The 25,337-nt window shown below is 40.9% G+C and overlaps 1 protein-coding gene across 1 annotated transcript in view; it reads right to left on the minus strand.

Annotated features, from left to right (window-relative positions):
- Positions 1–25,337, minus strand: part of Plce1 (phospholipase C epsilon 1) — a 224,578-nt gene that overhangs the window by 15,540 nt on the left and 183,701 nt on the right. Inside the window, exons 16-24 of the mRNA XM_090346226.1 lie at positions 23,555–23,662; positions 21,747–21,863; positions 20,155–20,313; positions 16,124–16,253; positions 12,109–12,147; positions 11,076–11,197; positions 10,074–10,191; positions 5,400–5,531; positions 3,591–3,881 (exon numbers count right to left, since the gene is read on the minus strand). Coding sequence (XP_090202352.1) covers positions 3,591–3,881; positions 5,400–5,531; positions 10,074–10,191; positions 11,076–11,197; positions 12,109–12,147; positions 16,124–16,253; positions 20,155–20,313; positions 21,747–21,863; positions 23,555–23,662 — 1,216 coding nt within the window. The remainder of the gene's footprint in view (positions 1–3,590; positions 3,882–5,399; positions 5,532–10,073; positions 10,192–11,075; positions 11,198–12,108; positions 12,148–16,123; positions 16,254–20,154; positions 20,314–21,746; positions 21,864–23,554; positions 23,663–25,337) is intronic.

The raw sequence follows: 25,337 nt of genomic DNA on the forward strand, positions 1-25,337 counted from the left end.
AGTGTGCTAGGCATCTTGGAGCAGCAAGAACTTGGACCCTACCCTGTGTCTTGGGTGTCATTGACTGGCCAAGACTGTGTGCAGGAATTGCTGGGGTAAGAAATCTTAGGCATATGAAGCTCGTTGGGCTTCAGTCTCTTCTATCACATTAGTGCATGGCCCCTCATCTGTCAGGTCTCTTCCAGTGATGATGCAATTGTCTCACTACAGCAGAGGGAAAACTCACTTCTCTGACCATTCTGGGACAGACAAACAGACACTGCTAAGGTGACAGGGGAGGGGGGGAGAGAAGCAAATGAGCTCTCATAGCCTGGATAAATAAATGTGAAATAGACATTTACCCTCATGTGAAAAGTTAGCACCTTTAATCCGAAAATATGCAAAAATGAAACTTTTTGAGGACCTTTTTGAGTTTTTAGTTGTGGCATCTTGCCTGCCCTTGTGATCAACTATAGCCAAACCCAACAGCACTAAAAATATAAAAGTTCCTTCAAGTTATATGTATCAAAGGTGCATGGGAAACAAAAATGAATTTTGTCTTTACACCTGGGTCTTCATTATACAGATACAAATACTCCAAAGTCTAAAAAGACATTCCCAGTCTCAAGCTCTCAGGCTCAGAGATGCTCAGCCTGTATTACTAACAGGAGCAATAGTAACTTACATTTAGCCAATTTTCACATCCACTCTATTTAGGTTTGATGTCTGAGCTCATTAGCACAGTGTCTAGCCTAAAAGCTTTCCAAAAGTTTTTCTGAGCAAAGATCACATTTGGCCACTTGCTATGGAAAAGCTATATACTCAGATCGAAATAAAGAGTACATCTCAAATCTAGCCTTCTTGTTTCCCCCTAGGATTAGTCCTAGAGCTTCAGCATAACCTTTCAAATCAATGCATGTTATGTTAGAACAAAAATATAACTGCCTTCATGGTCTTCTAGTCATTTAAAGTGTGGTATTAAGGAAATAATAAATATGTCTGAAGACATATAATGAAATATGTCAATCCCAAATATCCCTATATTTGGGATCTGGGAAAGTCATCAAAAGTGTGACTATTCTCTAACAAGTAGAACAAATGCTTTTTTAGAAAGAGGCTTTTCTTCTCACTAGGGCTGCATGTTTATATACTTGAAGGGTCTATATATGGAGCAAGAATCACTTTGCTCCAGATGGAAAGAACTCTGAGGGGCCATCACCAGCAGTAAGGAAGGCTTTGCATGCCATCCTTGGTCAGTTTCCACACTTAGGAGTTGATTTTATGGCGTGTGGTCCTGTGATAGTGTGGATTCCACACTTCTGACCTTTTTGGAGTTGAGATCACAATAAAGCTTTGGCTCTATGGCCATAGACATCTTATTGCAGCACTAGTGTCCCTTGACATCCAGGAAATGGCTGACAAACAATCTCAGTGGCAGACTGGGGGGCAGGAGGGACACTAGGAGGAGCCATGGGAAATCAAGTACTTCCTGACCTAGGAATTCCATCCACCAATGAAAAGGTTATTACAATGTTAACTCGTATAGTTCTATGCGGATTTGCCATTCACAGAGGACCTGGAAGAAATCAACTAAAAGGCAACAAAGAAGCACAGGCTCAGATTGCCAGTAGCGGGGCCAGTAGAGCCATTCTGACTCAGCTCAGGGCAGCATGCATGTGTAAAGTGTTGTGTGTGAGGTGCTGGTGAGGCTCTAATTCCAGTTCTCAAAAAGGAAGGCCATTGTTACAGATGAGCATGCTGACATGGCAGGTAGCTAGTATCCTGTACAGCAAGGGAGGCATTTAATGCAGGCTTGCTGTATTGAATGGAGGGAGTTAGAGGACAGCACTCCCTTCCCAGCTGGAAAGCTGTCCAGAGAACCTTGGACAGCCAAATGACCCACAATCCACTTGCCTTCTCTGAGTGGGGCAGCTCCAACAGGGGCTCTTAGGGAGATAGGGAGGTTTTAGTGCTCGGTGGCACACTGGCTGCACCTTCCATTTGTGGAATGCATTGGTGTGTGTGTGTGTGTGTGTGTGTGTGTGTGTGTGTGTGTCTGTGACACAATTCCTCATATCTCCTTTAGCCTGGCCTCTCTTTGCCACCAGTGGAGCCGGCATGTCTGCTCCAGTCTTGGCACTTCAGGACAAAGGACACATCCAAAACCAAATGCACTCTTATTTCCTTGAGAAAACATTTCTGCCAGTTATTTTAGTGCACTTAGAATATTTCTGTATCATAATAACCAGGGGTGCCAGTGAACAGACAGGACCAGAACCTACAAGCTACTCAGGAAAGGTAGAAAAGACATGGGAAAGAAAACATTTACAACTTTTCAAGTATTTCACCTTTCTTTCCATTTGTGAGTCCAAATCATAGTTTTTTTTTACACACTATGTGCACTCAAGGCTAGCTAACACGAAAGTGCTTCCTTTGTGTCAGGTGCTGTGTGTGGTACATCAGCATCATCTCATTAACTTCAGGTGAAAAAATAAATCTAAACAAGGGCAAAAGAAAGCATGACCTGTATCTCTAGGCAGAGGTCTCTGGGGTCAGCCACAAGTGGACACCAGTGCCCCAGTGCAAAGTACCTAGTTGGTCTCAGAGATAAAGCTGTGGTTTGACTTCAGCTAGGGAGGGCTGTACTGTGACTTATGGTTGGCATGGTTAGTTAGAGTGGGATTCAGTTCCTGTAAAGATGAATGATAAAGGCTACTGCTCCTCTGTTAGAAGGAACAACTATGGGGTTTGTAGGAACTTTTAGGAAATATTCTTCTCATCCGCTCTTCCCTCATTTTTGTAGTTCCTTGCCTCCTTTCATAACCAAGGGAAACCAAAGGGATTTATTATTAGCCATCCTGCAAACTTGAATAAAGTAATTGTGAGTGGGTGTATATGTATGTTTGCATATGTGTGCATGCTTGGGTGCTGGTACTGGGATTTGAACTCAGGACCTTTACCACTCGAGCTATACCTCCACTTCTGGCTTTTTACTGGTTAAATGGAGATACAGTCTTCGAATTTGTCTACCTGGGCTTTGTTTCAAACCGTGATTCTCCGATCTCAGCCTCCTGAGTAGAGAGAGAGGATTACAGGAGTGAGGCATTGGCGCCTAGCCAAAGTACTCATTCCCTTGCTGTGCTCAGCTGAGAAAGGAGCATCCTAAAGCTACCACTACTTAGCATGATATGAGATGAGGATGAGATGAGCATGAGATGATATGAGGTCATTAAAGTCACGAGTTCAGCCGAGTCCAGCTGTGTGGAGCTGCTCATTTGTAATGCGAGTGCTGGAGAGGCTGAGTCAGGAGGCAGTGACTTGAAGAGCAACTGCATAGTTGAGTGAATACAAGAGCAATCTGCATTTACAAAGTGGTTTGACACAGGGTCATCACATTTCCCCCCTTTTCTTTTTTCTTTTAGGGATTCCTTTAAGGTTCTTTTTTTTTTTATCTACTTGGAAACATCAGAGGGCACCATTCACTTCTCTTTTCTGCCCTCTATGCCTTTGCCTTGGCACATACATGAGTTCCTATGGCTCTTTTGTGACCTCTCAAATAGCCATTCTTGAAAGCACATTCACTGAACAGCGGGAAGCAGAGGGAGGATTACCATCAGTCTGGTAGTTGAGTGCCACGAGCTGGATCCCGTGGAGCCAGAACACAAGCGGGTTGGGGTTGGAGGAGTCGATGCGGGTGGCGGCTGGGTAAGTCCTCAGCAGCTGACAGGCAGTGTGCTGAATCAGTTTCTGAGAATACCTGCGACACAGACGTTTGGCGGCATTTTCATTCAGTGATGAGATATGATAGCATTTGGGTGTTCTAATGATAGCGCTGAGAGACGTCGTTGGATTGAGAGGGGAAGAAGATTCCTCCAAGGTCTGTCGAACTCCTTCAAGGGAACCTAAACCACCCAAAAGATTAGCCTCAGATTAGTGTCTCTAGATACATATATACATATATAGACACATTATATATTATAATATATATTATATATATAAAGCATGTTTGAGAAAGATAAACCTGAATGACAACTCCATAAATAGTGAAAGGACATGAGTACATGAGAATAGGTCTTTGCATTTCACTTATGACTTAGGTCACCAATTTGAAACAAAATGGTGGCTACTGGATTTGGGGCATTTGTTTCTGTGTATATATATGTGTGTGTGCTGATCCTGGGGCTTGAACTCAGGGCCTGTATGCTGTCCCTGAGTTTTGTCTAGCATTCTACCACTTGAGGCACAGCTCTACTTCCAGCTTTTTGGTAGTTAATTGGAGATAAGAGCTTAGTAGGCTGGTTTCACACCTCAGTTCTCAGCCCTCAGCCTTCTGGGTAGCTAGGGTTACAGGCATGAGCCACAGGTACCTGACTGGCTACTGAGTTTTAAGATGATAGTAACAGGCTGGGGTGGAGCTCAGCAGGAGAACCCATGTTTAGCCCTAAGTCCTATTTCCGGCACCCAAAGTAAAATAAGAATAGGATCTCCTATGTAAAGTCATTTGTCATGTGAATGTATTTGCCCAAATACACAATAATACATGAATAAGGATATATGACCTATGAAAAACAAAACTAGAGAAGTCCTGATGTATCAGTGATGATAGGGCTAAATAAATAAATGATAGTATAGCCACAAAATAGAATATAACACAAGTCTTTTTTTTTTTGCCAATCCTGGGACTTGAACTCAGGACCTGGGCACTGTCCCTGAGCCTCTTTGTGCTCAAGGCTAGTGCTCTGCCACTTGAGCCACAGTGCCCCTTCTGGCTTTTTCTGTGTATGTGATACTGGGGAATCGAACCCAGGGCTTCATGAATGCAAGATGAGCATTCTTGCCACTGAGCCATCTTCCCAGCCTCAACACAGGTCTTAAAAAGAATAAGATAGACATATGTTATGGGAAATTTTACAACCAAGTATAAAAGTTTTATAAGTATGTTCAGTTATATCCCACTTGGATTATCTTAAAGCTGATTTTATTTTTCTTGAAGGAAACACAATAAACTTCCCAATGATTACCTCTGGAGAGGAGCACCAGGACACTGAGAGTAGAGAGGAATTTTAATCATCCTCTGTATTGCTAGAGCTTCTAACTAGGAGAATTTATTACTTTCACAATAAAAAGTAATTAGGAGTAATACATCTTCTGGATAAAGAACATAGTTCCAAGAACCACTAGCATGTTTCAAAGTGTTTCCAACTTTTACTTCTGAGTTGAAGGACGGGAGAATGTCCTCAGTGAAATGTTATTCTTAGTGAGTTAAAAGAATAGATTAGCAATTCAAAACTTCCATGCAACACTTGGACTACGTGAACATTCATACAAGCATAAATGAAAGGGAAGTGCATAGACAGAGAACTATGTGAACCATCCGGCATGCAGGATCAGGCAAAGCTGTTGGAAGAAGGTGACTTTACTTTTTCCAGATGTTTTGTTAAATGATGTCGCCTCCCCTGGGCTCATTCTGCCAGGATTGTTGCCAAAAATGGACTTCCTGCTTTTCCTTTCTTTTCCTCTGCTAGAGCCAGATGAATTTAGAGTTGACAGGCCTGTTCCCATAAAATGAAAATAAATAAGCCAAAAACTACAGGCAAGGGAACTCAACATTTTCCATCCTTGTTTAATGTTTATTTGAAGTCCTACGACTCCCTTGGAACCCAGCACAGAAGACCTACTAGCATTTGTAGCACCATGAATAACAGTACTATAGATAATTATTTTTATCAGGTTTTTAATCCCTGCTGACAAATGCAATATGAATTATAAGTTAATTATGGAAGAATCACAACAAAATATCACACACATAACACATACATCGTTAGGGGAGGGTTACAATTCAGCCTAGCTTGTCCTTACACCTTTTTTTGGTCAGCTGTGGGACTTGATCTCTGGGCCTGGGCCCTGTCCCTGAGCTCTTCAGCGCAAGGCTACTGGCCTACCCCTTGAGCCACAGCACCACTTTCGGTATCCTGGTGGTTAATTGGAGGTAAGAGTCTCACAGGCTTTGTAGTACTTGGACTGGCTTTGAACCACGATCCTCAGATCTCAGCCTCCTGAGTAGCTAGGACTACAGGGGTCAGCCACTGCACCCGGCTTCCTTTTTTTTGGTGCTAGTCTTGGGGCTTGAACTCAGGATCTCAGCACTGTCCTTTTTTGTTCAAGGCTAGAGCTTTTTGTTCAAGGCTAGTGCTCTACCACTTGAGCACTCTACTTCTAGTTTTTCCTGTAATCAGAGATAGTGTCTCATAGCCTTTCCCGCCCCAGCTGCCTTTGAACCAAGAGCCTCAGATCTCAGCCTCCTGAGTAGGTAGCCATGAGCCATCAGTGCTTAGCTAGCTTTGAGTTATCAACCCTCCTACCTCCATTCAGTGATGGCATTACAGGCATTAGTCACCATGAGAGATTTTTTTTTTAATGACATAAAAAGAAAGTGCTAAAGTCAATATTAAATTATTAGAGGTTAATCACTCCCATTTGAGGAGAGAAAGAATGGTTACAAGCCCAAGCTCAATTCTCTTACAAAAGCATGGGCTGAGCCCTCATCTTCTCTACACTTCAGGTGCCTTATTTAAAACATGGCTGTGAGTGTAGGAACCCATTCTTAAGATTAATCGGGGGATTCAGTGGGAAATATATTATAACAATGAAGTTTGATGGCTTTTCTTTTTCATTCCTGTTCCAACCACTCCCTGGATCCTTCCTGCCTGGCTCAGTGCCTGGTGCACAGCAGGAACTTAGAATGTCTTTGCTGAATGAGGAAATGAATGCACACTGCAGAGACCTGGCTGCCCTGTAAGAAGAGTGAGTTCAAGGTTGCAGGGAGGCCAGAGTTGTCTTCAAATCACTCCTATTCTCTATAATTTTGTACCACTAAGTAAGCTGCAGCAGTTATTAGGTCTTTTTGAGACGAAAATGTATCTTCCCAAGAACATCACAGAAGAGACAGGATAGAACAGTAGTCCAAAGCATAGAATTTGCCCCAGGAGTCAGAGAGCGGCAATAATAGCTCAGGGTTCTGACCAATGATCTTGTCACTACTATATTTATCTTAGTTATCTGCTTTCATTAATTTTTCTCTGTGGTGCTGAGGATATTAATACCACTCCCCTCTTCCCTGCTAGCAATGAGATTCAAACTCAACACCTTGCATTTGTTCTGCTTACTCACTCAGATGAGCCATACCTCCATCCCAACCATTTGCTGATTATTTCGGAGATGGAGTTTCATGGACTTTTCTGCCTGGGCTGGCTTTGAACTGCAACCCCCTGGATCTCCACCCAAGCAGCTAGGATTACAAGTGTGAATCACCAACACACAGCATGGCTGCACTCTTCACTGGAAGATAAAGACACAGGAGTACCTACGTACATGTTGAATGCAAAGAGCCATCATGAGAAGTTGAAGGGGCTTAGCTACTTCACAAAGGCCCTTGGCTTTGGAATCTCGACAGTGGCAAATGGGAGAAGGCTCCATCGGAGCAAAGGTCTGTAATGGAAAGGCCATGGTGTGGGTAGTGCCCAGCATTGCTGGGAAACATCAGAAACTAAGTAGGGAGAATTGTATGATTAAAAATACCATGTTCTAGCTGGGTAGCAGTAACTCACGCCTATAATCCTAGCCATTCAGGGGGTTAAGATCTGAGGATCAAGGTTTGAAGCCAGCTGGATCAGAAAAGTCCACAAGACTCTTATCTCTAGCCAGCAAAATGCTGGAAGTGAAACTGTGATTCAAGTGGTAGAGCACTGGCCTTGAGCAAAAGAAGATTAGGGACAGTGCACAGGCACTGAGTTCAAGCACACACACCCTCTAAAACCATGTCTTCCTTTTTGTTTTTTTTTGTTTTCTTCAGTTAGGAGGAAAAAAACGTAGGAAGATACAACTATTAAATGTAACCAAGAATCAAACACTATGAGATACATAGATATAAACCTAAGAAAAAAGCCCTTACTTTCTTGACTTAAGAAAGACAGGCTAGTGTGGTAAAAATGTCACATTGAAACCCTTTCCCTAATGGATATATGCTAATATAAGACATCCACGTGTGGCTTTGCCAGGAAACAAATCTATCTATGACTGTGGGAAAAGCATTTGCCCTCTGTGGGCCTCAGACCCTGTGGTCTTTGATGCCTCACTCTTCTGAAGATAGCTTTCCGCGTGGCTCCTGAGGACCAGGGATGGTGAAAGGCAAGACACACCAAAATCGATCATGTAACATACTAAGCCTCAAATCAACAGAGGAACAAAATGGGCATTTTATGATTCTTTCTCATACATGTCAAAGCAAATTATAATCCTGATGAAGTGGCACAGCCTGTAATTCTAGCTACCGAAGAAGAAGTACAGATAGGAGGACTACTAATTCAAAGCCAGTCCTGGCAAAGCTAGTGAGTGAGTCTCTATCTCAAAAACAAAATAAAGTAATACAGCTGGGGGTGTATCTTAAGTGGTCAAGTATTTACCCAGCAAGCACAAAGCCTTAGGTTCAAAGTCTGGGTACTATAAAAACAAAGCAACACTACAAATACCTAAACTATGAGAACAACACCACTTAAAAGATCTTATGGCAACATGACTTTTTTTAATTCTGTTAAAGCAAATAAAATTGGACAAAGAAAATAAAACTTAATTTATTAAAAATAAATGTATAGCTGTATGGGTTTACAGCTCAGTGGCAGAGCTGTTGTCTTTGAGACCCAGCACTATCATAGAAAAGAAGAAAATACAATTCACCTATAAAGAATATGTGCTAATAAACACTTTTAAACAATACAGATATTTTTTTAATGAGCTAAACAATCATGCTTAGCTGTGTCTCGTCAGCAGCTCAGCCAAATGATCTCCTGACCCAGCCACAATGCTCTGGTGAGGCAGAAACTTTATCTGTCACACTGACGTCAAGTATCCATGGGAATTTGTGCTCCCTATGAACTCAGTGCCTGAGGCTTTCCTTGGTCACTGCAGAGCTAGTTAGATGTAGGTAGTATCACTGCATTCATAAAGAATAGAAAATGTAGCAGTGGAGACTCTGGAACAGTGTGGTTCTCACTGCTGATATCTTGCCAGCCATGATTGCTAGTGCTCTCTTACAGGTGAACCTTACTCTACCATTCAAAAAAAAAGTTTCAGCATGGCACGGTGGCTCACACCTGTAACCCTAGCTACGTAGAAGGCTGTGGTCTGAGGATCATGGTTCAACAGTATGGGCAGAAAGCCCATGAGACTCTTATCACCAATTAAACACCAGAAAACCGGACTGAAGCTGTGGCTTAAAGTGGTAGACCACTAGCCTTGTGTAAAAAAAACACCTCAGAGACAGCACCTAGGCCCCATGTTTAAGTCCTGCAACCCACTAAAACATGCCAGCAAGTGTAAGTATGATTATTGTGTACTTAAACCATATAAAATCATCTTTACTTGCTACTCACTTACAACCTCTTCAAGAGGACCTGATATCAGACTAGTGGTAGCAGCTAAAAGCTTAACTGCTTTTAAACTGCTAAGAGTTTAGAAAAAATTAAGAGCCAGGAGAAAAGTGACTCATACCTGTAATCCTAGGAGGATGAGATCTGGAGGTACTCAATTTGAGGCCAGATGTGACACAGAAATTTGCTACACTTATCTCACAAATAACCAGCAAAATGTGGCCTAGGGGCGTGGCTCAAGTGGTAGAGCACTAGCCTAGAAAGCTAGTGGCCCTGAGTTCAAACCCTCGTACTCCCAAGTCCAAAGAAGGAAATACTACTACCAACCCCATATAAGTATTATTAATAGTTGAATATATGATATATGTAAAATACACAGCATAGTACAAACAATCCTGATGCTTAATATATGTAAACTGTTAGAAATTTCATTATCTTTGTGATTATCTATTAAGAAAAGACAATGTATGGTCTGAAAGTAAACATTTTATAGCATTTTCCCCCTCATATACTTCAAAGCAAATTTTTAAGTATTTAAAAGGTTATTATACTTTTTAAATTTAGCCACATATTTTAATTACTTGGAGTGTTCATACATCTAATTAGGCAATTAGTATTCTTTTATCCTCTTGCCTCTTTAAGTGGTATAGATAATACTGATATTCTTACCTGGAAATTTCACAGCTTGGCAATAGATGACAAGATCAGAAAGCTCTGGTGCAATCTGTCTGCTTTCCTTTTTATTCTGAGGAAGATAAAACTCTTCTCCTAGTTCCATGTCATAAACCTATCAACAAGAAACCATATAGTTTTACAGGAAGGCACATGCCATGTGCTTTCTGAATTACCAAATATCTCTATGGGTACTTCCCTATGTGGACACTTGCGTAGTATTTATCCACATTCATGCCTTAGCACGTGGAGATAAAGCTTTCTGAGAGCAAAGAATGAGTCGAATTCATCCATCACATCCCTCTGGGCAAACACACTGTGTTCTATGTAAAGGAGTCCATGTACAGTTGTTGAATTATGAGAGGACTGATTGACTATGTATCTGTGATGGCTCAAGTTTTTGACCCATCTCATCCACTGTCCTTCACCATTGGTATTTCAAACATGTCTGTAGACCTTTTCAGTTTCTACATGCTGTGAGGCATTTGGGGACAGGTCTGGTAGCTAATGTGTCTGTGGTATTCTGTTAACATACAATCTGATCCCACTTAACCTTCTTGGTCATCCAAGAAGGTTATAATTCCCCAAACAACCAACAGCTTTTGTCATTCAGGCCAAGAGAACATTTAGCCAGATCTTCTTTCCCAAACATCACTTTCCCTGAGTGCATGTCCTTGATTATCTGGTAGCATAGTGTGATCATTGTTCTGCCTTTGTGTGTAAATAGATCTCCATCACCCAACCACCTCCTGTGCCATTCGGTGGCAGCCAATATACATCTTTGGAAGGCTTTGGTTGGGTGAGACACTAGCCATCACAAGTGGCAGGTGTGGGGGGGCATCTCATATTATGTTACCATTGAAATCTAGGGGACAGTAAGACAGAAGGAAAAGGGTAGGGCTGGAGAGGGAATAGACTCTCACCTGAATGAGACAAGAGTTCCATGGGTTTGAGGGGTGGTAAGCATGGTACAAGTTGAGTAATGAGACATTTGCTCACCTTTCCTTTGTTGTAAGCAGAGTTATCTGCTTTCTTTATCCTCTTGGGGATTTCTTCATTGTACTCAAACTGAAGCTTGTCAGTACATGATTTATTTTCAGGTCTGTCTTCCAGAATGTTGTCTGAAAAAATGAGTTAGCAGGCTTTGGTGAAAAAGAACCAGATGCTTTCTTTAAGGACTACACATATATATCATTGTGACGACATCCAGATACTCATACTAATCTGCAAGAGTGAGGCTCTGCCTACATGGTTCCAAGATGATGGCTAGTAGCAGCCTTTAAATTTAGGGTTGATGCATTTAACTTGCTTTCCATAGACTCATTGACCAGTAGTTTGGGTGCCATATAGACATACTCTAAGTACAAAGCCTCATTTTCATACAAACTACTGGAACTTTGCAAACATTGTGGGTGCCATCCTGTGTCAGGAGGTTGATGACACACACATCTGGGAAAGATTTACAAGTCAAGGCACATGATTTAATTAGCCCCATTTTGAAAGGAAAGTGTTTTGCTTCCTTAGTATTGAGAAGTGTCAAAAATAGTGTGTGTGGGCGGGAGGAGAGGGGGTTAATATTATTTACAAATGCAAAGTTTTCACAATTGTGAAATTAATTGGAAAGCTTTTCACGATCGTTACTAATGTTAAATGATAATAGGACTCTACATGTGTGTAAATAGTCTACATATGACAGATAAGTCTAGACTTGGCTTTTTTTTAGCATTTTAATTCCTAATGACTATGAGAGTGAAAGAGACATAAGATACTTATATTCTTTTAAAATGAATATAAGACAGCTAATTTTTTCACTCAAGATTTATTATCTCATGAGACCCCCAAATGCTTAGATCAAAATAGCCTGGTAGTAAGTGAAGGCCATGCGAGGTGGGCAAGAGGCAAACAGAATCAATCATTTTACTTCGTGTGTCATCACAGAAATGTTGTAACTTCATGCTCATCAGACTGAGAAACTGGAAACAGAATATAGATATCCATGCAGTTAGAAATGTGCAGTTCAAATGTTGTTTACCTTCCTGACCGTTAGAAGCAGGGGAAGCAGTAGGGATATCTGCTACAGAAAAACAGAATCAGTAGGGTAGACAAAGAAGGAGAATTAAGACAAAAGCAAGATCAATTAAAACTGAGGCATGAAATGAGGTATAAATAACAGTAGTTCAAATTACAAGATAAATAGAACAAGAAGCATTTTTCAGATTTAGCTAGGTACTGGTGGCTCATGCCTATAATCCTAACTACTCAAGGGACTAAGATCTGAAGACCTCAGTTCAAAGCCAGCCTAGGCAGGAACGTGAGACTCTTATCTCCAATTAACTACTAGAAAACCAGAAGTGGTGCCCGGGCTGAAAGTGGTAGAGCAGTAGCCTTGAGCAAAAAGAGCTCAGGAACAGTGTCCAGGACCCAAGTTCAAGCCCCATGACAGACAAAAATAAATAAATCAATAAAGCATTATGTAGATTTAATATTTTGAGTATTACAGGACTCAAGAACTAGCAATGATAGAAAGGCAAATATTGTTAATGCTAATCACATCTGTCACATTCATGCTCCTCAGGATTTTCAGTTATAGAGGGTCATAAATACTTTAGTAACTTTAATTCAAGTAAACAGAAATGAACTAATTTGTTAGACTCATGCAATCATTGACCTAGGATATATCCACATTAAGTTGTAAAGTCAAACTTGGACCACATTGTAGGTTCAAAATTAGCCAAGGAAAATAACAAAGGTAGTTTCTTTCATTAAACTCAATGAAATTCAATAAAATAAATTATCCAAAAGGCAGAGTATCAATTTCTTTTCTTTTCTTTCTTTTTTTTTTTTTGCTAGTCCTGGGCTTGGGCTCAGGGCCTGAGGCACAGTCCTTGGGCTTTCTCAAGGCTAGGGCTCTACCACTTGAGCTTCAACACCACTTTTGACTTTTTTCTATGTATGTGGTACCGAGGAATTGAATCCAGTTCTTCATTCATGCTAGGCAAGCACTCTACCACTAGGCCAAACTCCCAGGCCCAGAGTGCCAATTTCTTAAAAATAATCCTATCTGCATAATCCTTATCTGAAACTTGTGTGGAGTTCTCTTGAAATAATTCTGGAGCTAAACATCATCTCATTGTTACAATCCCAAGGGTGTTTTTAGATTAAATCCTTCATTCACTGTGCTGTGGTGACAGTGAGGACTAAAACTGTCTCACAGAGAATCTGGGCACCCTGGTGTGAGAGACGGATTCTTAACCTGGGATTCTCTTGAAGGCTTTCTGAGGCTTGAGGAATGTCTGCCACTCTATGTAGAACTTTGAGGCCACATTCATTTCTGGGAAGCAGCTGGGAACTTCCATCTGATTCTCAAAGGGACTCATCAGTACATGAGACTTAGAAACCTTTGGGGGTTTCTTATGTACTTCCCACAGTGGGCAGGATTCTATTTTCTTTTCATTCCAGCTGGAGAAAGTGGAGATGGTAGAGGAAAACGGAGATGAGTGAGGCACTAAACCTAACACTGAAAGTGCATTTATAGTCACCTACGGACAAGCTTCCCACCAGGTGTGTGTGGAAATTAGCCAGTCAGAGGGATCTTTCAATAACAATAGGAAATAGTGGATTTTAGCTGTCATAGATCAGAAATGTGGGAAGCGGGAAGACAATATCACCAAACAGGTGGCATAGTCTTTTTAGGACATATCAAAGGGAGCTCAGGCTGACAGCCATGAAAGGACATCTCACAGAACACTGGAGCAGAGTCTAGTGGGATCTCACTTTCCACTGATACTCCAACCCAGGACATACAGACTTAAAAAGAAACCTGAAATCTAGAGGGGGAGGATTAAATTTTACTCTCCCAATTGAAAGATATTTTCCTCACCTGTTTATTTTTGTTAGCAGCAAATCAAAAGTACTTATAATTTTTCAAAGCTTCTTTCTCCCTGTTCTCAAAGGTACTTTTAAAACCACAGGAATAATTTGTGACTGGCAGTAAATCTATTTTCCAGTGGATTAATTTCTTACTGGGACAGATCCTATCCCAGGAGGAGTTGATGTCTTATGTGTGGCTTTCATTGCATAGCTGGATTAATTTTGTTCTCTGGGATATCAGCAAAATGGTAGCAGAAGCCCATGAAGAAAAGAGTAAGTCACTATAAAGATGTCTACATTCTTGCAACTTTTCAGGAATGACTGTAAATAAGTGGTTTTAACTTCTTCCATATCTTCTTATGATCTCAGAAGAGTTTCAGATAAATAAGTTGGCCTTCAATAATGCTATGAAACAGTCAACTACCAGAAAAGGAAAATAGTGAATAGACATTGTTTGGAATTATATGACTGACCTGTCACCAGTGATGGAGAATCACTGAACTGAAACATAATTGGAGACAACTTGAAAGTGAGAAACAGATGCTTAGAATAAGGTAGTTCAGGTGTGCGCACGTGCGTGCGTGCGTGCGTGTGTGTGTGTGTGTGTGTTATGAGCTATGTCTTCAGCCCATTTTGTTTTAATACTTTTTCAGATAGGGTCTTCTCATGCTTTTGCTGGACTAGCTTCAGATTGAGTCCTCCTACCAGTATCTCTTACATAGTTAGAATTACAAGCATATATACCATCATGCAAAGCTGCCATTCTACCACTTGAACCAGGCCTCCAGTCCATGGTTTGTTCATTGAGATAGTCTTGCTGAGTTTTTTTCATATATTTTTATTGTAATGAATAGAAGGGTAACATTATATTTGCCAGATAGAAGGCTCTTGCTGAGTTTTTTAAAAAAAATTTCCTCCCCAAATTTAGCTTCAAACTAGTATCTTCCTATCCCAAATAGCTGGCATTACAGGTCTGAGCCACTGTGCTCAACCTGCTCAGTTGTCTTTATGCTAGTGGTGAATGGTTGATATTCTCAGAATATCTGAATATTTAACACAATGATTACATAAAAACAACGTATTTTACATGTAATGCTTATATAAAAAGCAGACACAGAAGGATCATGATTGTTAGTTCCAGGATAGCCTGGAACTAACTAAAGAGACTGTTTCCCCCCAAAAGTGTGTGTATACATATACATATATACACACATGTGTAAATATATATGCATACACACATATAGGTATATATATGTATATATATATGAAACTTTTCTTACTATTGTATTACCTTTCAGAAGTTACCGAAATGAAAAGTTTACTATCAACAATGCTATCAGCAAGAATAATCTCTAGAGGCTGGGAATTGGGAAAATGGTAGAATGTTTTCCTAGCATGCATGAAGACCTAGGTTCGATTCCTCAGTACCACATACACAGAAAAAGTTGGAAGTGGTGCTGTGGCTCAAGTGACAGAACTCCAGCCCTGAGAAAGCCCGAGGACAGTGCTCAGCCCCTGAGTTCAAGTCCCAGGACCGGCAAAAAAAAAAAAAAATCTCTAGCAAAAGACACTAATTTAGTCCAAATAGAACGTATTTGAGAACTAATTCTCACGTAACAATTAGTCATCTGAGGTTAACATCATCCATTTGGCCTTTAAAAATTATATCTTTAGCCACTACTCACATATTTTCTTTCTGGTGCAGCCAGGAAAAAATGTCTGGCTGGTTTAGTAATTTGAGAACTCCAGAGGGAAGAGGAAGGTCGTGACAGAGAGCAACAGAGCACAGAGCAGTGATGCTGCCCCCTGCAGGTGGTGCAGGAGAAAAGATTTAGCCATAGTCTAAATTCTTGCCAAGAGTCTCAGCCACATCAGAAGCAGAAATAGGGAAAAGAGTTTCCTGCTCTCATTTCATTTCTTCCTCCAGAAGCTCATCTGAGGAACATCTCTTCTCCTGGAGTTGTGGCTGTGATGGATAACAGATTCCCCTTCCCTCCCTAGCCCTCCAGAACTGGCTGGATCCAGAAACTCTCAGTCAACATTACATAATCTGGATGGCTACACTATGGTACATGGAATTAATTTTAGGCAGGGGAGGGTAGTGGTTGTTGGTGGGAGGATAAAGAAATTCAACCAAGAATTTCCAAGTACACAGCATTGGGCCATGTTTCTCTTACCGTCAGAAAGGGATTCATAGTCATAATCATATTCATCCTCTTCATCTTCCTCCTCCTCATTATTGGCAGGTGGGGGGTTAGCACTCCCACCATTAGAAGCTTGCGCCTGCATGGATGCTAACTGATGAGCCTGCAAGACAGCACCAATTAAACTGTGCACAAGACCTACTGAGCTTTCACTTACAACCTTCAAACCTGCCACACAAAGCTTAACTTAGCTATTCAAAGTTTATTACACTGTTAGGATTCATGTAAGAGAGAAAGAAATTATCTGAGTGTCAACACTTAGGGGAATATCAACATTCCTACAGAAAGAATAAGGGTATGGCAGCATCTCAGCAGAAAGAATCTGGGAGCTTTTAAGAATAATCAAAGGAGCCCATGTACAGGGCTCAGAGAATCCTCCGGTGGTTTGAAAAACCAGCAACAGTCCCAGATGACTGATGACGTGAAACAGCCCATCAATTCTGAAACATTTTCTGCTAAGAAACTAAATATTTTTTTCTTCTTAAAATAATATCATAAGTCCTCTGACCTTGAGAACAATGCTAAAATCCCCATGGACAAAAAGACCAAAAGCATAGTTGCTCGTTTAAAGAAAGTTTTTACAGCAGATTTTATCTGAACCATAAATCAGATTAATAAAACAGACTTGAAAATGTTGGGAAACTTGTGGGGGTGGGGAAGTTATTTATTGAATAAAGACACAGAGTTTGCATTGTATATACTACATAATTATATAAAATTCTGTATCTTCTGGTTTTATATACGTGTAAAGTACAATTACATACAATGGTATTAATAAAAGGCTAGACATTAAATGTCAGTACAGAAACACTTGAACTTTTTTTGTATCATAGACCTCTCTGAGAGCTTGATGAAATATAGTCATCCCTTCTCTAAATAGTGTTTTAATTCCCCCTCTGTCTCTCTCTCTCTCTTTATCTCTCTTTCAGTAATAGGGTTTTGACTCAGAGCCTTGCATTTGCTAGACTGTCATTCTACCAAGTGAGCCATGTCATCAGTCCCCTCAAAATGAAAGTTACAAAGCAAACAGTGTTGAATATAGCTATCAAAGGTTAAAAAGCAAATTTGTGTTATAAGAATGTATGAGCTTCTGGGCCTGGAGTGTGGCCTAGTGGTAGAGTGCTCACCTAGCATTCATGAAGCCCTGGGTTCGATTCCTAGGCACCACATATGCAAAAGCCAGAAGTGGTACTGTAGCACAAGTGGTAGAATGCTATCCTTGAGAAAGCTCAAGGACAGTGCCCAGGCCCTGAGTTCAAGCCCCAGGCCTAGCAAAAAAAATAATATATGAATTTGTTTACTTCTAGTAAAAATAATTTAATCTTTTTTTGTGGTGCTTGAGATTGGACCGTGAGCTTCATTCATATTAGGGTAAGCAGTTGCCACTGAGCTCTATTTAACTCTGTCGCTTTCTTTGGTGATCTCCAGGCTGTTCTTGAACTCCCAGCTCAAGCTGTTCTACCTCAGCCTTCTAAGTAGCTAAAAACACAGGAATGTGCCAGGGTGTCCAGCAGTTTATTAACCCAGTTAAAAAAATACAGAATGGTAGATCACATAATGTTTTTGAAAGTATGATGAGTATAGTAATTCCTGGAAATATTAGCAATAACTCTGAAGTAACATGAAAGAGTGTATCATTTCTACCAGCGACAAAGATGTAGATACTGCCAACACTGCTGTGGATTGCTCCCTACATTTATAATCAAAGGAAATGCTAAATTTCAGCTACGATGACTGAAAATAAAGATCTAACTTATTTCTATTTCTATTCATGGATACCCTTGGTTCTAGCTGTAGATATTATTAATGTTAAGAACCCCTGTATGGTAGGTTAGCTTTAGAATGTTTCTTTTTCAAATGTGGTTACATTACCTTTGTAATAAAAATGCACCCATAAGGAAGCAACAGTTCAGGATGTATGTATATTCCAGATAGAATTGTTACAACGCAGGCCCAGGAGTTTGGCCTAGTGGTAGAGTGCTTGCCTAACATGCATGAAGCCCTGGGTTCCATTCCTCAGTACCCCATACATAGAAAATGTCAGAAATGGAGCCGGGAGTTTGGCCTAGTAGTAGAGTGCTTGCCCAGTATGCACGAAAACTGGGGTTCGATTCCTTGAAGACCCGGGTTCGATTTCTCAGTACCACATACATAGAAAAAGCTAAAAGTGCTACTGTGGCTCAAGTGGTAGAGCTCTAGCTTTTAGAAAGCTCAAGGATAGTGCCCAGACCCCGAGTTCAAGCCCCAGGACTGGCACAAAAAAAATAGAAAAAAATGTTAGAAGTGGTGCTGTGGCTCAAGTGGCAGAGCACTAGTCTTGAGCAAAAAGTGTTCAAGGACAGTGCCCAGGCTCTGAGTTCAAGTCCTAGAACTGGCAAAAATAATAGAATTGTTACATTACAATCCTTTCCAGAAAACTGTTTAGACCCATACTAGTGAGGGTAGATTTTTATGGAGCCCCCAACTCAGCCCAGATTTGGGTCTTGTGGCCCTTTTATGGGAGAGGTGAACAATCTGGGAACAACCTGGGATTGGTTTGTTAGCAGATAATGAGATATTCCTGACTTCTCAGAAAAGAGAGGTCATGCCTATAATCCTACTCAGGAGACTGAGATCTGAGAATAACCATTCAAAGCTAGCTCAGGCAGAAGGCTGAGACTCTTATCTCCAATAAGCTACTCAGAAAAAAGCTACACCAGAAGTGGTGCTGTGGCACAAGTGGTGGAGTGCTAGCCCTGAGCACAAAGAAGAAGCTCTGAGACAGCACCCAGGCCCTGAGTTCAAGCCCCAGGACTGGTGAAAAAAAAAACAGCAAGAAACCCACAAGACTAAGATGTGGGATAATAATGTCCACAGAGTCATCTGCCATTTTGACCATGTGTGGTTCTTATGATTCACTTCAGAAGAGATTTTTGTGATTTTTTTTGATGTCAGAAGAGTTCTTTGAGGCCAGTTACCACAACATTCTCATTTTATAGCTGAAGAAGTGCAGGTGTAAAAAGATTGGGTGGTTCAGGATCACATGTCTAGTTTGTAACATAGCCAGTGGGAAACTCTGGTATCTTAGCCCCCTCCCCATCATATTCCTGGTATTTTCCTCCTCCAGCACCATTACATAGGCTAGAAAGTCAGATTCTGCCTGGGAGGTCCACAAATGAAGGCTTTCAGAAGGTTTGATGGTTATCCCATATTGACTACTTAACTGAATCAAAAATTTGACTTGACTTCTTTTTCTTTTTATACTAGTAACCTTTGGCAAAAGTTCCAAAATACTGTATTGAATTGTCTCGTACCCAATTCTGGTAACTGGAATTGGGCCAGAAAGTTTGAAGGTGGTGGCACAGAGAAAAGTCCGAAACTCTAGATGGAAACCTAGTTTGGGATCTGGGTGTTCTGTTCCTGGTGCTACATCTAGCTTACCTTTGTGTAGGGTGGGGGGTTTATACAGCAACTCTTGAGTTCTGTAAGTCTGAAAAAGCAATGCCATCCCTAATAGAACAAGTCATTGTGGTAGCCACATTTGTGGAATGAGTAGATAGAGCTGACAGATGAACTTAGCATCCTAGGGCTGGAGGCCTCCTGCAAGGTGGGTTTGTGGGGTTTAGACATGGATCTCTGTGCATGAGGTGAGAGTAAAACACTTTGTGGTCCACATGCTGCTCTGATGCACTGAGGTTTCAGGGTTGCTGTTATTGGAGCCCCTGCCTGTGTGCCCATCCTTTAGCAACCACTGTGGGATTGACAACCCTCATTTCAGAGATGAGAGAGCACAGCAGCTCAGGCAGAATAAGTGAAGTATCAGAGGTATGGTCTCTATGGAAACAATTCTACAAGGTACAAATTCAGGTGAGTTGGATGAGAGAATTTGTTGATCTATGAAGTAGGAAACTACACATCAAATACATCATTTAATAAGAAATTGATTTTAAAACCCTGGTTATCCAACAGGCTATCTGAAGATCCAAATGAACTGGATTTCTTTGCTCTGAGCCCAAGGGGAGTACCTTTTGCTTTAAGATATCCACTGGCGTCTGATGGGCCTTCAGCTTCTTGTTTTTGAGAAGCACTTTTCTCCTAAGTTGGTCAGGCGAGGGAAGCATTGGATCATCGGAGAAATCAGTCTCAAATAAGAATTTTGCCACCAGCTTTTCTCCAAACACAGCCTAAGAAGAATAAAGGAACAACCATGAGTGCCTTTTATCAATACATAATATATACATTTGTATTTCCTAAGTATATTAGGTACTTTACCCTCGTTGAATTGTTTTTTTAAAAAAATTTTTTTGTAAGTCCCAGGAAGAGAAAGTAGGGAAGACATTGTTTATTCTCCCTTCATAGTTTCCTACTCAAAGGAAGAGAGGTGCTCAGGATAGAGGAAGAAATCTAGGCTACTCTGCAGCTGGGGCTCCTCTAATGCTTTAGGAAAATGTTCTGGGATCTGGGACATTAAAGGAGAAAATCGTTAGGGCATAGTGAACACAGTCTGTTCTCAACAAGGCTGAAAAGTCAGGATAGAAAGCTTGGGAACATGGGGACAGAGACAAAAGATGAAAGCGATAAAGAACCACAGACCTTGTTCTTAAAGATTTTTGAACACTGGTTTGCAAGGTAAAAGGAGGGTATATATAGGAGATCAGTTGGGATGAGGGTAGAAAATAGGGCAATTTTTAGTTTTATATATTTGTTAATGCCATTCCTGGGACTTGAACTCAGGGCCTGGACACTGTCCCCATGCTTTTTCATTCAAGGCTAGTGACCCACTTCAGTCACAAATATGCCTCCAGCTTATTATTATTATTATTGTCATTACTATTACTATTGGTTAATCAAAATCTCATGGATTTTCCTTCCTGTGCTTGCTTCAAACTGACATCCTCAAATCTCAGCCTCCTGAGTAGTCAGGATTACAGGTGTGAGCCACTGAGACCAGGCTTGTAGTTATTTTTTAACTTAAAAATAAACAAAAATCAAACCCAAGGCCAAGGCAATAAGGAAGGCTACAGTCATGTTGGCATTAGTATTGGAGACAACTCCCATGGTCAGATATTTCAGATCCAAGGTATTTCCCCCTTTCTGGTATTTCCCCCTTTCTGAGAGACACGATTCCACAAATACTTCTATCGTTTGGAATGTCATGGACTATCAGCTTGTAAATCTGTGTCCTTTGCAGAAAGAAGGCTGTTAACATAGTATCCAAGTCATCACCAATGTAGAGCCCTCTGCAGAAGTGCTAATCACAGGATGTAACTGATCTTGAAATATCTTCAGCTTTTCCATATATGACTGACACAGGTAGCATCCTAGTATCCCTGATTTGTGGCACAAAAGGAGTTAGAGAGTTGGTCTCCCCTTATCTCCCAAGGCTTTCTGGAAATGGTCAGGGAATCAGAGACCAATGCTTGGATCGCACCAGCAGAAAAGAAACCACTGAAGAGGAAGGCCAAGATCCCAAGGCAGACCTCTTTCTCAGGTCCATGGGACCTGCTTCATGCCTAAAGTTCAGCTGAGGTGTGGTCCAGAGTGGCTCCATATAAATATCGATGACTCTGCAAGACAAAGGCCAAGATCTCATTCTACTTCTTAGTGGAGAGCTCACCTTGAAAATTTCTGCCATTTTTCGTTGCTGAGGCAATGAACAGTGGTTTTCAATCGATATGATGATTGGCAGATCAGAGGTTATGAAGGCACTACGATCGATGGCTTCAACCACATCCTGTGACAGCCAAACAGCTTATTAGGGTCAGACAGATATTGGTCCAGGGTGGTCAGAAGGCAAGGTACTCAGAGACACAGAGAACAGCTCAATTATTGCATTCAGTAGACTCTGGCCAGAGGTGGGCTGTCTGTCTGTCTGTCTGTCTGTCTGTCTGTCTGTCTGTCTCTCTCTCTCTCTCTCTCTCTTTCATCTGGGCCTGGGCACTATCCCTGAGCTCTTCAGCTCAAGGCTAGCTAGCACTCTAGCACTTTGAATCGCAACAACACTTCTGGCTTTCTGGTGGTTAGTTAGAGATAAAAGGCACATGGACTTTGGTTCCCAGGCTGGTTTTGAACTGTGATCCTCAGATCTCTGCCTCCTTAGTAACTAGGATTACAGGCATGAGCAGCCAGTGTCAGGCTTGGGCTCTGTCTTATTAAATCTTATAATACCCTATGCAATGTAAACACTATGTTCACAACTGTGTTGCTTCGGGGACTTACGAGATGAGTATATAAGTGTATATAAGTTCAATCCAGACACAATTTTCCCCCCCAAAATATTTGTCATCTCGAGTTGGCTGAATCTGTGGATGAAGAATCCATGGATGTGGAGGGCTGACTGTATTTTCAAATTAAGCAAGAGAACAGGCTGCTGTGTATGAAGACATGAAGCTGTCCACAGCAGGCCTTGTGTTTTTACTACAAGGAGCACCTATCCCTATGCGAATCTGCATGTACACACAGAGACAATACTGTACATAGAAGCTTCTGTTTTAGCTAAACTACCAAGTACAATGAGGCATAGGACACTTGGAAGAAGTTAACTAACTTGGAGCAGTAACATATGATACACTCTGTGTGTCTGCAAACAGTCATAGCTCATCCTTCCAACAGTATACAGTACAAGAGTTTTAAGAGTTCTGCATGGAAAAAGTGAGTTAAAAATAAGAGCCACTAACTCTCCCTATATGGAAAAATCGTAATATTACTTCATAGCTTGACCAGTTTAGAACAAAATGATTTACACAGCCTATGATCCTCTGACTGAGCAATAACTATGCAAGTAAGGTAATAAAGTTACCCAGAATTTGAAATAATAACCCAACAAAGCCAGCTTTCCTAGTCAATTTTCCCATGTACAGTGATTCTTATTGCTTTATGATATTACTATTTAATCCTCACTTGAAAGACTATACTAGCCTTGAACAACAGAACACAAGAAAAATAGAAGAACAATCTCTGCCTTTACATATACCATTGTACACAATATCATGCAAAAATTTTCTGGAATAGCATCCTTATATCTTAGCTGGACACCACTGGCTCACATTGGTAATCCTAGCTACACAGGAAGCTGAGATCTGAGGATCATGGTTCAAAGCCAGCCTGATCAGGAAAGTCCATGAGACTGCTATCTAATTAACAACCAAAAAGCCATAGGTATTGATGACTACACTTTGGTTGAATGAGATTCTAAGAGGTCTAAATCAACTCCACAGAAACAGGCAAGCTCACATCCCATGCATTGCCACAAACACTTTGAGAAATTCTTCATTAGATCCAGCCTGAGATCCCCCAACCTAAAGAATAATTTGATAGACTAACTGAAATGACCAACAAAGATGATTTCTTTCTGTGAAATTTCTTTTTATAATACCTTCTCTTGGTGATACTGTCTCCGGTTGGAAGGGATATGTGAAGCATTACCTTGAAGGGGATCTTGGTTGTCAGTGTGTGTCCGTGATAAATGATGGGCATCCCATCATCTCCATCCCAGCAGTCCAGCTCGATACTCCTGCAGCCTTGCAAGAGGACCTGTGTGACCAATGAAGGAATCCACCTCAGATGAGCACCTGGACATAAAGTCTAAACTAAACCCAGGACATGCTTCTACATATCCTTCAGTATTCACATTCAGGGATAAAGAAGAAGGGATAAGCACTCCATTTTGTCTAAAGGTCAGAAGTAATCTAGGGGTAGGAAAGAGGATAGATTAGAGCATTTGCAAGAGCCAAATATTGTTGGAAGGTTTCTTTAAAAATATATCTTTGGCCATTTGAAATGGCACATCCTAAGCAAGTGCTCTATCTGAGCACCGAGCAGAGGTGCAGATGCCACAGTCCAAAGGGATTAAGAATGCCGATTAAATATTCATATCTATCCAACCAGGACTTTGCCATTAAGACCCAAATTCAGCAAGATGGAAACATCACTGCTATGAAAGTGTAGTACTTAAGGAGTAGAAACAAGGACTTATCAAGGATTTATCTGGCTGCCTAATCTCAGAAGGGCATCTAGAGCAGGGATGCCCCAGGCATAGCAGACTCCATAGCCGGTCATGACATCCTTGTCCTTGAAACTTTGATAACCCTCTTCCCCAAAGTGCTCCAGAAAACACCGCTGATGAATCCAGATGAGCTGATGTGCTCTCCTGGATCTAAAACTGGAAGCAGGGATCCTAACACAGGTTCCTGGACTGCAACTTTGCATGTAATAGAAAGGTGATCTAAGACAAGCGGTTGATACCTCTATGAGTGGACTGACACTTTCTTTTGAGAATCCGTAAAACTACTTCTAAATGACAGCACTTAATTGCTGGAGTTTAGTGGCTGTTAGATTTTATGCAATGGAACTCAGATAGTGGAATGCCTCTTACTTTAATTTTCTTGTATGAGATACTTGCTAGAGTCTCCTTACACAATATAATTTGTGGCTGAGAATTACAAGACTGGCAGCTTCTGGAAGCAGCTAGTGTATCTACAGGAGGAATGCCTTGGGCTAAAAGCTTGCTATGCAGTCTGGCAACTGGAACATGGATGAGATAGCTTCCCGTTTGTGGTGACCTTTCTAGCCTGGTAAGAAGATGAGCCAAGTGACAATCTATGAGGTGATTTTCATCATAAAAAGACGAGAGGATTTATCAAAGTTTGCATGACCTCAGTATTTCCAAATATGGCTAGACACAGAAAACTAGGGCTAGAAATTCCAGGTAGGGCTACAGGCTTATTCTTACTTTCCATCTTATCCATACAGAAATGACAAGAAGAATATTATGGCCAAAGGACAATGGCGAATGATTGGAAATGACATAAAAGGGACCCACTTCACACTAGATTAATCACATCTGTAAATATATTTGAGGGGGTTTTGTACCCTGTTCAGAAGCTGTGAGAATTTCTATTTGAAGTTTAATGTTGAAGAGTTTTAAAACTCTTTAAAGTCAAATAGTGGAAAAGGAATTAAGCACATTAGTCCTTGGATATTTTTCTGGGAGGAAAACACAACTATGTAGATAATGTACCCACTACCTGATGAATGTAACTGTAACCCCTTTATACATCACCCTGACAACAAAAATATGTAGATAAAGATGTGTGTACTTCCATGTATGTATTGTACATACAATATAATATACAGAATATCTACAATAGCTTTTATAGGCATTATTTCTTCCCTGTAGAAAACAGATTTTAAACTCCTCTTGACCTTG

The sequence above is a fragment of the Megascapheus bottae genome, chromosome 15 (genome assembly GCF_031878675.1).
Source record: "Megascapheus bottae isolate mThoBot1 chromosome 15, mThoBot2.hap1, whole genome shotgun sequence".
NCBI lineage: Eukaryota > Metazoa > Chordata > Mammalia > Rodentia > Geomyidae > Megascapheus > Megascapheus bottae.